The sequence below is a fragment of the Borostomias antarcticus genome, assembly GCF_949987555.1.
Source record: "Borostomias antarcticus genome assembly, chromosome: 4".
Classification (NCBI taxonomy): domain Eukaryota; kingdom Metazoa; phylum Chordata; class Actinopteri; order Stomiiformes; family Stomiidae; genus Borostomias; species Borostomias antarcticus.
The window spans coordinates 31,239,309-31,257,187 of NC_140237.1; the positions used below are offsets into that span (position 1 = coordinate 31,239,309).

Below are 17,879 nucleotides of genomic sequence, written 5' to 3' on the forward strand. Positions count from 1 at the left end.
CAGGTTCCAAATCCCCGGTCGAGGCAGATAAGCATGGGAAGGGTTAGAGACCACGGATATGGAGAGACCTGAGCTGAATGCTGAGGAGCCTGCTGTCTGGAGAGACAGAGAGCAGGTATCAAATCAGCCCGTGCTGAGTGGGATTTTTTTTGGTTTTTTATTTTATTTTATTTTATTTAACCTTTATTTAACCAGGCAAGCATTTAATAACAAGTTCTTATTTACAAAGGCGGCCTGGCAAAAAGCAAAAAGCCTCTTGAGGGAAGGGGGTTAGGGGGCTGAAAATAAAACAAGGTTAGATATAAGCCAGTTAAAAACAGCACACATTGACACATCACAACACATATATAAAACAACATGCAACACTACATGGAGCAGTGAGTATCACCAGCACAGACATACAGCAGCAGCAAATCATCAGCAAACATGCAAGACAGTTAAAAATACATTTAAAGACTGCATACATGGAAGCATCACAATACCCATGGAACATAGTGCAGCAAACTAAGCAAGGTTGTGGAAGGTTATCACGCCATGTAGCTATCTCCCAACAGCAGCAGCTGAGTTTGGCTGATCACTCACTGAATAGCTCAAGACCAGCTGCCCAAGAATGCAATAACAGGATTTTTCCTGCATAGAGGAATTTTCAGCGCCCCTCGAAGAGATATTAGCCAGAGCCAAAGGAAAATCACCAGAGCCAAAATGCAAAAAACTTGAGAATAAAAATATAAATTCAAATACTCTCCAAATGTGTTTGATAGCTTGTTTCAAGTGCAGCCCATCCCTCTTTCTTGCATTGTCCATGGTTTGGACCACTAGTAATCAAGATCATTAATAGACAGGTTATAAGTATCTTAAAATGGATTGTGGACAATGAAGGATTCAAGCAAAACTTGCTCCAACTTACTTGGCTGCCTGAAGAATGAGATTATTAATTGACAACCGACATATTTTTATAGCAGTGAGAGAGATAGGAATGATTGGATTTGAAAGCCCTATTCCCATATGATATCATACCACTGAGCTGCTGGTACAATCTCAGACTATTTTGTTCTGTCCAGCCTCACCGGCCCAATGGAGCGGCAGAGATACCATGAGATACCTAGCTACAGAGATACCATGAGATACCTAGCTACAGAGATACCATGAGATACCTAGCTACAGAGATACCATGAGATACCTAGCTACAGAGATACCATGAGATACCTAGCTACAGAGATACCATGCCTGTTGAGGTGATTCACAGAACAACTGCAGAGTTGAAAACCTATTACTTCTGTGAAACAAGAACAGACACTTTGGAAGAGCAAAAATTGCATGACAACCCCCCCTGACTACCAACAGGAAGGAGCAAAATGAGATTTTGAAAGTCAAGACAAGAGCCATGATGAGGAGATGAGACTGCACCCTCAGTGGCCACGCCGGAGTGGCTTTACAGACCCCAACATCCTGTCTACGAGTGCGATCAGAATCAGAATCAGCATGTGTCTAATGGTATGACGTTACTGCGCATGCTCACTGGCCTGAGAAAGGAGATGGGCCATTATAGTCAAAGAATTTGATGAGGTCTTAAATATTTCAACTGGGTAATATGTTAAAGGTCCACCTTGGTCTTTACTAGCCCATAATGACAGAGGAGAACATCTCTAGACAGTCTTTCAACTTCAGAGAATCATCCTCACATTTATTTTACAATTAACATTAAATACATTAAAATGTGCTGTTTCTTCCTTAAATGGACATTACATGTTTAGTGTGAAATTCAGAGGTCGCCGGTGGTTTTGACCCATCCAAGCTGTCTTCCAGGTGCAGTGGGCAGACTAATCAGTGGTGCCCGGAGCCAAGTCCAAGTGTTCAGTCCAGGTCTTATTCAGGGAGAGGACTGAAGAACATCTGATCTTCTACATGTTTTTATATTGGGGTTCTTGGGAGGAAACCCTTGTGAGCATGGGGAGAACATGCAAACTCCACACAGAAAGGCCCAGGAGATAAACAACCTGAGTACGTCACCAGTGCAGGCAGCGTCCCAAGCGGGATTGAACCCAGTACCTTCTTGCTGTGAGGCAACAGTGCAAAGCACAATGCCTCTGTGTAAAGCTCACTGGGGGTAGTTAGAGAAAGAGAATATAGTGGAGAAGAGTTGTTCTGAACTGATATGGTCTAATAAAAGCTGATGATTCCATCTCCATCCTTTGGTTTTGATGTAGGCTAGAGGGAGCTAAACCCAACCTAAATAGCGCTCAACTTACACAGGGATAGCACACTGAATATTGATGATTACCAATAAACACATGAATCACAATGTTAGGCATGGTACTGTACAAGTGACCTTTTCGCAGAGTCTACAATATGCCATTCAGCAAATTATCTCCCACCGCACCTCTAGTACCATAATGAAACAGTCAGGTGGATCTAATATAAAAAACCTGATATCAGTTCCAGTGAATATACCATCCAGGCCTACTAGTCAGGCGAGCCAGCCATTTTTTCCGGAAGCTATTTCAATGGCGATTCTAAATGTCAGGTCCCTACCAAGCAAAACTTTTCTCATTAATGATCTTATATGTGAACGCAAACTAGACTGTATGTTCCTAACTGAAACCTGGCTAAATATAAATGGATCAGCAGCCCTCATTGAAGCCTCTCCCCCTAACTACAGCTTTTTTCAATCTATCAGAAGTGGGAAAAAAGGTGGAGGAACAGCCACCATAGCTAAAGATGCCCTCAGCTGCAGGACCATCTCCTTTGATGATTTTGCCTCTTTTGAATACCACGCTATTGTCCTAAAATGCCAGCCCCCAGTTCTGGCAGTAACCGTGTATAGGCCTCCCAAACAATGCCTTGCCTTCTCTACAGAATTTTCAGAACTCCTGTCCATCATCCATACAAATTATGATAAGATTATCATCATTGGAGATTTCAACATACACGTAGACACTGAGGCGGACTCGAAAGCTAGGGACTTTATCAACCTCCTAAACTCCATGGATTTTACCCAACATATCTCTGAGCCAACTCACAACCGTGGCCACACCCTTGATCTAGTGATTACTAAGGGCCTGACTATCACTGTTTCCTCTATTAGCGACCTCGCCCTGTCCGACCATTTCTGTATCTTCTTCACTGCATTAGTTCCTAAAGTCAAAAATAATACTGAGCGCTTTATAAAGAAACGTTATCTTACCTCCGCAATAGCCGATAGTTTTAGAGAAATAATGACCACAAACTATTTATCAACTCCAGAAGTGGGGCCATTAGGAACTATTGAAGACCTGGCAACCACCTTTAACACCAGAGTAAGGGCAGCCTTGGATTCTGTAGCACCTATTAAACTGAAAAGGATCACAACCAATAATAAAGCCCCATGGCGAAATGAGGAAACATATCAACTAAAGAGAACCTGCAGAAGTTCTGAGCGTATATGGCGAAAAACCAAGTTACAGGTCCACCATGATATTCTCAAAGATCATCTCTCTGCTTTTAATAAAGCAATAAGAAATGCAAGGAAAGACCACTTCTCAAAATTGATATCTATCAACCGAAATAATTCAAGAGTGCTCTTCTCAACAATCGATAGCCTAATAAACCCTGCCGTAAAAACACCTGATAACCTGCTCTCTACCTCCAAATGTGAGGAATTTGCAGCTTACTTCAGAGATAAGATTATGAATATTAGAAGGAATATCACTCAGGAAAGGCCATGCATCCCGTTCACAGATCCTCTCCCTCCATGTAATGGACATATGAGCCTGTTTACACTGATGGACACAGAAACGTTGAGAAAAGTAGTATCCAAACTCAAAACCTCCACATGCCTGCTGGATCCCATCCCCACCGATTTTTTCAAAACTATTTTTGACTCTGTATCCTATGACATTTTATCCATTGTTAATGACTCCCTATCTACAGGTGTCTTCCCACCAATACTTAAAACTGCTCTGGTGAGACCCGTACTAAAGAAAAACAACTTAGACACTTCAGTTTTTAGCAATTTTAGACCAATCTCCAACCTTCCATTTTTGAGTAAAATTCTGGAAAAAATTGTTTTCGCACAGATTAATGATTTCCTAGCTACAAGTTGTATCCTTGACCTTTTCCAGTCCGGCTTCCGTGCCCACCATAGCACAGAGACGGCATTAGTCAAAGTTGTAAATGACCTCAGAATTAATGCTGACTCCAAAGAGCTTTCTGTTCTTGTCCTCCTGGACCTGAGTGCAGCCTTTGATACTATAGATCATGCAATCCTCATCGAAAGACTGGAAAAGTGGGTTGGCCTCTCTGGTCCAGTCCTAAATTGGCTTAAGACCTATCTAACCGGTCGTGATTTCTTCGTTGCCCTCGGTGAATATAGCTCAAGAAAGATCCCTATGACCTGTGGGGTGCCCCAAGGATCGATCCTAGGACCTCTACTCTTCAGCCTGTACATGCTGCCCCTTGGCAGTGTCATCAGGAGGCACAATATTAGCTACCATAGCTACGCAGATGATACTCAACTTTATATTTCCGTAACACCCAGTAACTACAGTTTGGTTGACTGCCTTGTCAAGTGTATTATAGATATAAATGTATGGATGTCACATAATTTCCTCCAACTAAACCAGGACAAAACAGAAGTACTGATCATTGGAGAAAAAGCTGAAAGAGAGAAACTAGCTGCACACCTAAAAACTCTGGAAATTGACACCAATTGCCAGGCTAAAAACTTAGGTGTCATACTTGACTCAGATCTTAACTTCGAAAACCACATCAAGAATATTACAAAGACATCCTTTTACCACCTAAGGAACATTGCCAAGGTGCAACCCTTTCTCTCTCAGGCTGACACCGAAAGATTAATGCATGCTTTCATCACAAGCAGGCTGGACTACTGCAATGCTCTACTATCAGGCCTACCAAAGAAAGCAATCTCTAAGCTACAAATAATACAGAATGCTGCAGCAAGAGTCCTCACTAAGACTAGACGAAGGGCACACATCACACCAGCGCTAAAATCACTACACTGGTTACCAGTCAACTCTAGAATAGACTTTAAAATACTATTACTAGTCTATAAATCTCTCCACAGTCACTCACCAGAATATATTTCAGACATGCTTGTTAAGTACATGCCAAACAGACCACTTAGATCCTCAGGCACTGAACTTTTAACAGTTCCAAAAGCCAGGACCAAGAAACATGGAGAGGCAGCTTTTAGTTTCTATGCCCCCAACCTCTGGAACACCCTACCGGAGTGCCTAAGAAGGGCTGAAACAACGGAGGTCTTCAAGCGAGACCTCAAGACGTACCTTTTCGACCTAGCCTACAATCACTAGCTAAGACCCTGAGATTCAGAAAGGCAGCCTCAAACCTACCTGTGAACCCTCTGTATACATTGATACTTGTCCTGCTATGCAATGTATGTATATCATGTAGCGTACAGAAGCTGGTTATCCTGAAACAGGCTTGTTCTGACTGTTGTGTTGCTGCAATGGCTCAGTGTGCTACTAACCGTTTTTCTGTCTCCCCTAGTGTCTCTCTCTCTCCCTCCTATCCTCTAACCAGGTCCAGTGTCAGCTGCGGAGCTGTGGATATCGTAGTATTTAGTACACACACACACATGTACACACAAGACACACATCAGTCCACATCCGGCTTTGGCCTGGACCTGATGCTCTTAGCCTTTCTTGCTCTTAGCCTTTCTTGCTCCGAAAACTTAATTTAAACTTAATTTACTATTATTTATTGTTCTTTAAATGTTCTTAGCCATTAGACAAATATATTCCAGGAGCCTGCCCCAGGTCGCCTGTTTCAATATCTGTGTGGTCTGAATGACTCTATGTGCTACTAACCCTGCTCTGCCTTCCCTCTCCCTGGTGCCTCTCTCTCTCCCTCCTATCTTCTAACCAGGTTCAGTGGATGCCCCACTGTCACCAGCAGACCTCACGAAGTCCGATAGATACCCTCTGTGTCTATTGTGGATGATGTAGCATGTCCGTAGAATGTTCTCTCCCCTATGATGTTTTTAGCCTCTCTCACTCTGAAATGTAATTCAATGCAATGTATTGCTTCATAAATGTTCTTAGCCGGTAGACAAACATACTCCTGGAGCTTGCTCGATCGCCTTGTTGAGAGGGGTCAGGGAAGAATTTTTACAGCTCACTTATCTGGCCCCCGGGTGATTACTGTTTTTTTGCTTCCCTCTGGAATATGTAGAGAGTGGGTCGTATGCCCACCTCCCTTGTTCTCTGTAAAGCGCATTGTGTTGCCTCTGGGTATGAAATGCGCTATATAAATAAAGCTTTGATTGATTGATACAATCATGTCCTCAGGGAAGGGAGTCGTGCACTCATCAGCGTAAGATAAACCAGAGTGTGCTATCGCATAGTATCACAATATCCAGTCTCTATTCACATCCATTGACACATTACAGTAGACTATTAGTCCGGGGTTGAATGACTGAAGGAGTGTGACAAGTCAGACCTATCTAGAGCTATAAAGACGCAGCGCCGCTAGAGGGCGCCCGCTGAAAAGTGACTGAGGTATTCTCGCATTGCATTGTGGAAGCTTCTTGTCCCCCACAGAAGAAAAAGAAGAAGAAGAAGAAGCTTCTTGTCTCTTCCGCCCGGCAGCGTCAACGTGTTGAGAAGCTTTGTGAGACCTCTGGGTTTTCATCAAGAACCCCGCTACTCTCTCTCTCTGATCATCACACTTCACCGTCGAGATGGTGAAACTATCCGCGGAGCTGATCGAGCAGGCCGCTCAATATACCAACCCTGTACGTGACCGGGAACTGGACCTGCGAGGTACGGCTCTACCCGCGCGTTTCATGCTAGCTAGCTAGCTGGCTAACAGGGCTAACACATTGTTGTAGTCTGGCATGTAGCTAATGCTAGTTAGCAGTTAGCTAGATGGCCAACGTTTACTTGCCTAGCTGCTAGGCATAGATGGATACTAATTCAATTAAGTAACTTTAGCTCGCTATTGTTGGTGATTAGTAGTCATTGCGAAGGTAGCCGCCACGCTAGCTAGTAATCACGCTAGGCCATGTTCTGAGCCCATTCATAATAACTTTGAACCTGCAAGACGTGGCTGGTCAGATCGTCACCTGTCACACGGATTTGTAATGTAAGCATTAACATGCAGTGCTATCTAATGGACTTGGAGTAAACATATTTGTGTTAACGTCACGGAGCCCTTAAACAGGTCTAATTATAATTACTCGCTTTGGATAAAAGCGTCAGCTAAATGATTGTTATGTAATTAGCTAATGAAATGCTGATGTCTTGTCATTATCTCATCCTAGGTTACAAAATACCTGTACTTGAGAATCTCGGAGCAACACTTGACCAGTTCGACACCATTGATTTCTCTGATAATGAGGTCAGAAAACTGGATGGCTTCCCTCTGCTCAAGAGGCTCAAAACGTTACTTATGAACAACAACAGAATCTGGTGAGTCAGCATCTGCCTGACGTCTGTCTTGTGTTTGCTAACTATTATGTTGACCTAGTCACTCACTAATCAATGCTTTCCTGCACAGCCGGATAGGTGAAAATCTGGAGCAGGCTCTACCAAGCCTGAAGGAGCTAATCCTCACAAGCAACAACATCCAGGAACTGGTAAACTACACCATCACGTACATTCAGGAACTGGTAAACAACACCATCACATACATCCAGGAACTGGTAAACAACACCATCACATACATCCAGGAACTGGTAAACTTGTCTTGCACAACTGTAATCAAAATGTTTTTTCACATCAGGGTGACTTGGATCCGCTGGCCACAGTGAAGACATTGACCTTACTCAGGTATTGATCAATGCCGATGACATAGTCTATCACACACTAGCTAGTAATGATTATACAGTTTGTCATACAAAACATATGACTGTTTTTGCATAATACTTTTAATGTATTCCAGCCTGCTGAGGAATCCTGTGACCAACAAGAGGCACTACAGGCTCTATGTCATCAATAAAATTCCTCAGATTAGAGTTCTGGACTTCCAGAAAGTGAAGCTGAAGGTCAGTGGAAGAAACAAGCTCTTAAGATGGATCTTGGCCTTTAGCGCGCACAGAAATCTCTTTGTTTGGGCAGAAGACTTATTGAATATTTTTTGGAGAGTGCAGATGCAGCTGGCTATACCTCTTGAAACCACATGGACATAGACATGAGTCAGAATAAAAATGAATAGACATAGTCAGAATAAAATAAAAATGAACGGGACAATGCAATCAATGTCAGTTGAGTGGGAATGCTCTTACGTGGAAGCAGACCTGGGATGATCTTCCCTGTCTGATCAATGAAAGCTTTCACTTTAACTGTGTGATGTATCGCCATAGGAACGCCAGGAGGCAGAGAAAATGTTCAAGGGGAAAAAAGGTGCTCTGCTTGCAATGGATATTGCCAAGCGAACAAAAACGTAAGATGACCGTCCCTGATGGACAGCAACTCCTTAGAATCACTGGACACTGGCTGGTGGGGATGCTGGATTCACTGGAGCAGAATCAGAACACTAATCACTGTGGTTGTAATGTGGTGGCAGTCTTGAAGATCCCAAAAGTAGTCGGGTCTACTGCTGTAAACAAAACAAAAAAAGTCGACCAACAGCAACAGTGTTTCTTACGAGTGCTGTCACGGGGCATTTCCTGTTGTATCAGTTTATTTGACTCAAGAAAAGATACTACACCTGAGATACTACACTGGTTGAGAGGCTTGAGAGGCACTAGTTTCCCCGGGTTGTCTCTAACTTTGCGTCTCTCTCAGGTTCACCCCCGGGGCCGCCATGCAGGCTGAGAAGAAGAGGGTGGGACCGACTCCTGCGGACGTGGAAGCTATCAAGGCACTCCATGGTTTTTCTGTAGTAGTGTACCTCACACATTAGCTGTTTGATTGAGTACGAGGCCTAAAACATTTTTTGTCATGTTTATCCGCAGAACGCCATAGCCAACGCTTCTTCGCTGGCTGAGGTGGAACGGTTGAAGGGTCTCCTCCAGGCCGGTCAGATCCCTGGGAGGGATACCAGACAAGGTCAGTTAGCCACTCAAACCCCTGCATTTCACACAGGCATACTTATATTAAGTGCATCATTAATACTCATTTTGGGAGTCTTCCTGGTGTAGGGTGAGTGATGGGCCATTGTAAAGCACTTTGGATAAAAGCGCTATATAAGTGCAGTCCATTTACTATTCTGCTCTCTCCCCAGGTCCCCCTGGGATGGTGGTGGAAGAAGAGGAGGAGGAGGAGGAGGAGGAGGAGGCGGCGGGAGAGGAGGAGGAGGGAGAAAGCAGTGAGGGGGTGCAGATGGAGCCTGAGATGCAGGTAGAGGGAGCTGCAGGAAGGGAGGAGATGGATGAAGGAGAGGAGGAGGAGGTAGAGGAGGAAGTAGCTGAGGAGGAGGAGGAGGGAGATGAAGAGGAGGAGGAGGAAGAGGAGAAGATGGAGCATGCACCTGTGAATGGATCATGATTTTGTAAAAAAAAAAAAAAAAAATCGTCTTATAAGTCCTGTTTTGCTTTGTATGTTTGCGTTGCATGTGCATTAAACATGTTTATTTTAAGAAAATTAATACATTAAACTAATTCTTCTTCTTTTTTTTTTTTTTACAAAATGTGTGACCAATATGTTTAATTCTCCTTGCAATTGCAACTGAAGCCCATGTGAATATCTAATGGGGTTTCAAAACTTTTTTCGGTATGTATAGGGATGAATATTGTACTATGGTTGACTGCAGAAAAATCTTTGTTGACTTGTACTGTGGTTGTCATAAATTGGATGGACTCTGATATTCAGAAACCTTGCTTTGTGGTTTTTTGTTTTGGCCCATGCCTTTTTTCTTTTCTTTTTTTACTGAGTATCATGCCATTAAATACCAATAAATTTACCGAATTTCTTAACCGTGTCCTGTCAGACACCTTGAAAGAGGGACCGAGAACAGTGCGGCACAGTTAGTGGACAACGGGATGATATTCAATTCTTTATTTCGGACCCAGGGGGATCCATATCACAATAAAAACACAGTAAAATAGAGCACATTAAAATGATAAGAAAAAAATAAGTAAATAACAAAGCCCTCCACATAGCTCAATTTCTGACATGCAGGCTTGCTCGCCAATGGTTCCAGAGGCTGGAAGAGAATCTGACAGAACTGCATACCGGGTTAGTTATGACAGTAATGATGTCATTATCTGACTCAAATGCCCTACACATAAATCTATACATCAAATTACGAAGCACAGCAGAACAGGTAGGTACCCCGACACTCACAAACATGGCTTGCACTGGAGCTTTTTGGAGCTCTCAGCAGCAGCCTCATACTGTCATTATAAGCCACATTGAGCCTTCTGATTCTGCCTCGCTTATATCCACACCACAGATGGGCAGTAAACAACGGTGTACAGTACGCTTTAAAGAGTGAGATCTTTACATTAATCGAGAGCATGCTGAACTTGCGACACAGCATGTTCCCTTGAGCATACAGCTTCCGACGCTGCCTAAAGATGTCCTTGTCATCAGACAGGTCATTGGAGATGATATGACCCAGATATGTGATGTCACTACATTCGCTGAGCACAGAGCCAGACAGATGGAAGTCAGGAAAGGTTGAGTGTCTGTCTTCTCTACTCCTGATAACGTGGCACTGAGATTCTCACATCAGAACGTGCTACGCAATGCATGACCAATTTTTGGTCTCTTATTCTGTCATTTGTTTTCTGATGATGTTATTCTTGCATAATGAAAATATATAAGTTCATTGAGAAGTAGCTCCAATTGGATTTTAAAGGCGCTGGCACCCCCTAGAGGCAGGTATTACAATACAGTGACATTTGGTTCCAGTACAGAATATCTATGGATCCAGAGTCAATCAATGTCACAGGTGGGCCTGGTATGAATTGACCCTGCAGGCACTTGTGCCGAGTCTTGCTGTGGATTTGCTCTGACAGTGAGTGACCATGCCTCTGTGGTCTTGGGTGCTGAAAAGCACAGGGGACCCAGAAGTGCAAAAAGAGGAGGCAGTAGATGAAGGCTGCTGCTTCAAGCGCACCAGGGCCAAGAGACCCTGAAGGTCAAAGGACCAAAAGCCCCCAGAAGCTGTGCTGAACCGCCTCATTGTCATGTTGGCTGTGCCAGACCCCCTCTCAGCTCAGCTGATGAGAGAGGAGGCAGGTGAGTCCTCCAGGTTGTCCCCAAAGAACCAGCCTGAAGGAGGAGCTCCAGGTCATCATGAGAGGGGTCAGGGAAGAATTTTTAGAGCTCACTTATCTGGCCCCTGGGTGATTACTGTTTTTTTGCTTCCCTCTGGAATATGTAGGGGTGGGTCATATGCCCTCCCCCCTTGTTCTCTGTAAAGCGCATTGTGTTGCCTCTGGGTATGAAATGCGCTATACAAATAAAGCTTTGATTGATTGATTGATTGATTGATTGATTGATTGATCATGCATCTCAGTCTGACCTGTCTGGAGGGCGGGAAGGCTCCCCCCCCCCCCCCCCCCCCCTCTAGCAATGGGACCCCCAGGCCACCGCCTGGCTGGACCGCTCAGCCAGCCGGCATCGTTGGGCCCCCTAGACTGGACCAGTCCAGATCAGCCAGCCAGGCAGCATCCATGGGGCCCCCAGACTGGACCAGTCCAGATCAGCCAGCCAGGCAGCATCCATGGGGCCCCCAGACTGGACCTGTCCAGATCAGCCAGCCAGGCATGAGGCATGTTGGATGCTCCACCACCGGTGCTGCTTTCTGGACGAAGCCCTGGGCAGCGCCACCAGAGTGGCTAGATGCACCAGAGGAGCTCTCTACCGGGCAGCGAAGGCAGTGGTGAACAGGAGCGCCGTGGTTCTGATCATCAAAATCTACGCATTTCTCCTTTTTGTTCCAGTAATTAAGTAATTTTGTACTAGTAATTAACTAAGTAAAAAGGGACAGCTTCCAACTAAACCAATACAAAGAGCTGCATCCATGTTCAGGAGTTCAGATGTCTTCTCTAGGTCTATAAAGACTGAACTTTGTTCTCCCAGTTACACATAACATTTGCAATTTTTTAAGCTAGCTTTTAAAAGCTTTTAATAAAATATGAAAGTATAATGCTGTTCTGTGGGCCTAGAATAATTGTTTTGTTATTGTAAAGCACTAATTGACTTTAAGCAACAGTGCATAGAATCATGTGCTGGCGAGAAAGTTGAAGAACCTAGTAAATGGTGATGTCTATTATTTATAATATAGAGAAACTTTACCGTGGTATGTTGCCTTGGTGGGAACAGAAAAGAATAACAGAATTGTTGACCCGATTTAGCTGGTTGTACCTTGAGGAGTGAAACTGCGTGATCTCGCGAGATCAGGATGGTCTCACGAGGACTTATAAAGTCAACTCAACTCTTAGAAGTCATGAACTATGTTTGAATGCATTGTGGATGTGATTCTCCCTATGTTTGTGTTTGGTTTGTTGGTTTGTTTTCGTTTTGTCCCTGAAATAAAAAAATAAAAAAAATAATAATAATGATGTCGACGTTGTGCTAAGAGAAGCCTCCACGTCATCGCTTTTTGGTTGGCCAAGGAAATTGCGCGTGCGTGTGTCAGCGCACGCAGAGCATGCATGTAATCCACAGCTAGGTTGACTGTAGTGTAAACACTGTTATAACCACTGACTAAACCATCTCTTCAGACATGGAGGGCGGCGAGGACGTTCAGGAGATACAGGATACCCCTGTTGAAAACTCGGATCTGACTTTCCTACATACAAGTGGTTGGTAGCTAGTGCTAGCACTCACGTTAGCTAGCTAGACTTGACATGGCTGGCTAGCTAACTCTGTTACTACTAGCAGGCTAACGCTAGCTAGCTATGTCTCATCTAGTTGTAGCTAGCCAGTAGGTGGTCCAATTCACATGGGATGGAGTACCGTAGGCTACCCAATCATGCATGACAGGTGTACACGTAGCTAGCTAGCACCAGCCATGTATTCGGCCCAGCTGGCTACAGTCAGAAACTTTGCTTTGTAATTGTAGCCTAGATAGCTAACTTTAGCTTGCGCAAATGTAGTCAGGCCATGGCTATATTACCTAACTTGTCTAATTAACTGTGTGTTGTTGTGGTGTAATGATAGTACTAGGTAGCCACTGTACCTTAAGACATTCCCTTCTCTATCCACAGCCGGAGATTTTGTGGCGCAATATGGATGGTATTTGCTGTTCATGACGCTGGGGGTCTACCTGCTGATCCAGCACCTGAGCAAGAAGTGGGCCAGTCGGAGCAGCTCGGTGTCTGAACCAGTGCAAGGTGAGTCGGTCTGACGTCAGGATATCATTCCCTGACCCTTGTCAATTGTACAGTCTATAGCTCCAAGTTCCAGACCCCCCAAAACAATCCCTATCCTTATGTCCAACACGCCTGTGTCTGGGACGTCTTTGTCGCTTGCTAGTACATAATTAACAGACAAGTATGCTATATTGAACTGTACAAAGTATTCCTAAGCAGAATTATGTGAAGTGTCAAAGAATGAGCCATGAAATTGACACTATAAATATGATGTTCTCCCATGGAGATCCGCTGTCAGTGACCAGGAAACAAGAGGCCATGGAAGCATCCAGACTGAGAATGCAACAGGAGCTGGATGCCAAGGCGGCACTTTTCAGAGAGAGGCAACAAGAGGTGAGACCCACACCAGTTAGTGCCCCAAGCGTAAAGAATCACATTGTTCCAACCACAGTGAGCTGAAGACGGGCTCTTGTCTCTTTTGTTACAGCTCGAGGAGGAGAAGAGAAGACAGAAAATTGAGATGTGGGAGACTATGAAAGAGGGGAAGAGCTACAAAGGAAATGCCAAGGTTGCACAGGTACGATCCATCCCAGTATTGTGTAGACTGAATTTTGTTTCTTAATTCCTGTAACCTGATTAAGCCTGCTGTCACTCTGCAGAGCAGAGAAGAGGCCAGCACTTCCACAACAGGGCTGACACCCAAGACAGACCGGAAGCCACTACGGAACAGCGGTACGTAGGAACATGAAACCAGCACTATCTTTTGTCACCAAACATGAGCGAGAAAGTGTGCTTAACTCTCCAGCACTTACATAGCGAGAAACATACATATATTTATGCATTTTATGTGTATATGTTGCTGTTACGCCACGACCCTTGTATGCTCAAGACAAATAAATTCTTCTAATCTAATCTATACTGTAGCACAAGATTGTTACATATGCATATTTATGAATTGCAAAGAGATTTTTCTTTTGGTCTGCAATTCAAAGCATATTTAAACAATAAAACGTTGTTTCTTTCTTTCTTGAATTCCAAGAGCTCCATCTGTTTATTGATCATCTGATTAATTACAATCGTTGAATAACCATGCTAAACGGCGGCCATGTTGGTCTCTCTCTGTGTTTGTTCCAGGCTGAGTGGTCATGTTGGTCTCTCTCTCTGTGTTTGTTCCAGGCTGAGTGGTCATGTTGGTCTCTCTCTGTGTTTGCTCCAGGCTACAGCCCCCTGAGTGGTCATGTTGGTCTCTCTCTCTGTGTTTGTTCCAGGCTACAGGCCTCTGAGTGGTCATGTTGGTCTCTCTCTGTGTTTGCTCCAGGCTACAGCCCCCTGAGTGGTCATGTTGGTCTCTCTCTCTGTGTTTATTCCAGGCTACAGGCCTCTGAGTGGTCATGTTGGTCTCTCTCTCTGTGTTTGCTCCAGGCTACAGCCCCCTGAGTGGTCATGTTGGTCTCTCTCTCTGTGTTTATTCCAGGCTACAGCCCCCTGAGTGGTCATGTTGGTCTCTCTCTGTGTTTGTTCCAGGCTGAGTGGTCATGCTGGTCTCTCTCTGTGTTTGTTCCAGGCTGAGTGGTCATGTTGGTCTCTCTCTCTCTGTGTTTGTTCCAGGCTACAGCCCCCTGAGTGGTCATGTTGGTCTCTCTCTCTCTTTGTTCCAGGCTACAGCCCCCTGAGTGGCCATGTTGGTCTCTCTCTCTCTGTTTGTTCCAGGCTGAGTGGTCATGTTGGTCTCTCTCTGTGTTTATTCCAGGCTACAGCCCCCTGAGTGGTCATGTTGGTCTCTCTCTGTGTTTGTTCCAGGCTGAGTGGTCATGTTGGTCTCTCTCTGTGTTTGTTCCAGGCTGAGTGGTCATGTTGGTCTCTCTCTGTGTTTGTTCCAGGCTACAGCCCCCTGAGTGGTCATGTTGGTCTCTCTCTCTCTGTTTGTTCCAGGCTGAGTGGTCATGTTGGTCTCTCTCTCTGTGTTTGTTCCAGGCTGAGTGGTCATGTTGGTCTCTCTCTCTCTCTGTGTTTGTTCCAGGCTGAGTGGTCATGTTGGTCTCTCTCTCTCTCTGTGTTTGTTCCAGGCTGAGTGGTCATGTTGGTCTCTCTCTCTGTGTGTGTTTGTTCCAGGCTGAGTGGTCATGTTGGTCTCTCTCTCTCTCTCTCTCTGTGTGTTTGTTCCAGGCTGAGTGGTCATGTTGGTCTCTCTCTCTCTCTGTGTTTGTTCCAGGCTGAGTGGTCATGTTGGTCTCTCTCCCTCTCTGTGTTTGTTCCAGGCTGAGTGGTCATGTTGATCTCTCTCTCTCTCTCTCTCTCTCTCTGTGTTTGTTCCAGGCTGAGTGGTCATGTTGGTCTCTCTCTCTGTGTGTGTTTGTTCCAGGCTGAGTGGTCATGTTGGTCTCTCTCTCTCTCTGTGTTTGTTCCAGGCTGAGTGGTCATGTTGGTCTCTCTCTCTCTCTTTGTTCCAGGCTACAGCCCCCTGAGTGGCGAGAGCGGAGGGGCGTCTGTATGGAGACCAGGAAGGAGAGGGCCATCATCCGGCGGTGGATGAGGTTAAAGGACGTCAGAGCCTCATGGTCACCGCGATCTGTGAACTCTGACCCCAGGCACACACTGACCTGCTGAACTAAGCTGTCCCCTCTCACTAAGCCTTCATGGTTACTGATGAACAAACACCACCCTTTCTACGGTTTGATTTTGTTTGGTTGTTAAAATGGGATATTCAATAGGCGTCAACTCAATTTGCCATAGTCATTTTGCCAAAAAGTCATATTTTGCTACAACAATCTCTTCTGAGTATTTGTTCAGCGGCTATACCAATGCCGTCTTCAAATTCTGGCTTATTGAACCATGTCATCAAAGGACAACTGATGTTGGTGTTGTGAGAATGACAGCTTGTAATGATGCCTCTCCTTTAAACGGCACCTTTGTCAGTGGGTTTGGCGGAAGTATTTCAGAATAACAGTGTGTGAGTGTGCGTGCGTGCGTGAGTGTGTGTGTGTATGTTTGTGTGTGTGTGTGTGTGAGTGTGCATGTGTGTATGTACTGTGTATGTTTCTATTATTGTTTTTGCTTTCTTGAAACTTTCCCGGATGACTAGATATTATTCAAATGGATACTATAGAGCTTGCATCGCTTATTGTACTGTATCATTTAATAATAACAATGCTTCTTACTATGTAATTACATAATGATTATTAAACACTTTTAGTTACTGAGATTCTGAAAGAGCACTCTCCTGTTTGAAGAAGTGACAAGAAGCGGTCATGTGACGTCATTCACCTGTCGATTACAATAAAAGTATGATTGTTCCAGATTGTTGACTTTCTTTCTAATTTCTACATTCACCTTTCCTTCCGCTAGATGGCGACAATGCACACAAAATATAGCATGACAAGAGAAACTGCATTTATTCATAAGCATAGATAACGATGGTGTTTCATTCATTATCTACACTCTGAATTGCTAAGAGGCATTTTTGCCCGATGGTTCTTCAAGCATAGTTTTTATTTTGTGATTCACAATAATATATTGAATAGAGATGCATTGTACTGTATATGTGTCTTATCTAGGGAGTCATCTTGATGTTTCGGAAGACAACTGATAGTCTTTAATACAAATTAACAAACATTGCACACATATATTCTTTTAATTGATCAATTGCATTTCTAGGCTACTTCGGGGATGAGGTGAACAATAAGCCTGTGCGTCAAATGAAAAAAAAAAAAGGCAAAAAGCTCTGCGTAATCACACGCCGCAGCCAGTCAGAGCTGTCCTACGGCGCTCCGCTAGGTCCAAATCTTGAGTACATCGTCGTCGCTACAAAGCGTTTGCGGCAGTCTCACAATGGCGAGTTAGTGGAAAGAATGGGAACGCGTCTCAGGGCGAGAAAGAACCCATAAATTTTGTTGAAGGTCGCATTTTTTTAAAATTGATTTATAGCAAAGGAATGCTTCATGATTAGAGGGGTCACATGAAGAGAGGAGTGTTCAGGTGGTGGCTTTATGGAGACTGCTCTGTTGCTACGTAGGCAGCAGCCAGCCTGTATCGGGACCACTGGCCGGAGAGAGAGCCTTTCCTATCATGAGAAAGTGTGAGCCCAGTTTTCTTGAGGGAGACACAATTTAACCATTAAGCTTTCAATAGACGCTGTGTGGGCTACAGCAAGACCAAGCGGCGAATCAGAGTTGGTCAAGTTTTGGGGAATGGCAGGACGAAGCCGAAGAGCATGGTTTAGTGTTCTTTTGGGACTGGTTGTCGGGTTCACGCTGGCTTCCAGACTCATTTTGCCGAAGGCATCGGAGTTGAAGAAAGCTGGTCAGAAACGCAAGGCGAACCCCGCCGGGTGCGGGTTGAACGGGGGTGTATTATGGCCCCCGCAAGATAACGGTTTTTCGGCGACCGAGAAGCCAGTCCCAAGGTCCAACAATTTCCTCTTCGTCGGCGTCATGACCGCCCAGAAGTACCTGAATAACCGAGCCGTGGCGGCTCATAGGTATGTGTGGACAGCTTGTGTTTTTACTAGCCTACACCAGTCACCAAATGTCTCTATGCGTGGATTATGTACACGTCAGTTTTATCCATCACAGTTTCATTCCATTCCATTACACCAAATGCAGCTCAGTTTCGACCTCTTGTGTTTAGGCTATTACATTATTCGCTAGTTTCT

At 44.5% G+C, this 17,879-nt stretch overlaps 3 protein-coding genes across 3 annotated transcripts in view; all 3 read left to right on the forward strand.

The window, feature by feature from the left end:
• Positions 1 to 6,608: 6,608 nt before the first annotated feature.
• snrpa1 (small nuclear ribonucleoprotein polypeptide A') lies at positions 6,609 to 11,044 on the forward strand (the record flags this gene model as incomplete). Its single annotated transcript, XM_084437446.1, has 9 exons — positions 6,609 to 6,782; positions 7,283 to 7,430; positions 7,519 to 7,597; positions 7,744 to 7,790; positions 7,903 to 8,005; positions 8,324 to 8,403; positions 8,748 to 8,823; positions 8,918 to 9,011; positions 10,968 to 11,044. Exons 1-9 carry the CDS (start codon positions 6,701 to 6,703, stop codon positions 11,042 to 11,044), a joined length of 786 nt encoding a protein of 261 aa, XP_084293572.1. The 5' UTR covers positions 6,609 to 6,700.
• Positions 11,045 to 12,535: 1,491 nt separating this feature from the next.
• Positions 12,536 to 14,665, forward strand: selenos (selenoprotein S; the record flags this gene model as incomplete). Its single annotated transcript, XM_084437447.1, has 7 exons — positions 12,536 to 12,718; positions 13,124 to 13,249; positions 13,515 to 13,621; positions 13,716 to 13,805; positions 13,888 to 13,960; positions 14,445 to 14,467; positions 14,651 to 14,665. Exons 1-7 carry the CDS (start codon positions 12,640 to 12,642, stop codon positions 14,663 to 14,665), a joined length of 513 nt encoding a protein of 170 aa, XP_084293573.1. The 5' UTR covers positions 12,536 to 12,639.
• A 2,744-nt stretch (positions 14,666 to 17,409) lies between these two features.
• The window catches only part of chsy1 (chondroitin sulfate synthase 1), a gene marked incomplete at its 3' end in the record, with an annotated part of 46,715 nt that continues 46,245 nt past the window's right edge, over positions 17,410 to 17,879 (forward strand). The window contains exon 1 of the mRNA XM_084436632.1: positions 17,410 to 17,705. Coding sequence (XP_084292758.1) covers positions 17,416 to 17,705 — 290 coding nt within the window. The 5' untranslated portion in view covers positions 17,410 to 17,415. The remainder of the gene's footprint in view (positions 17,706 to 17,879) is intronic.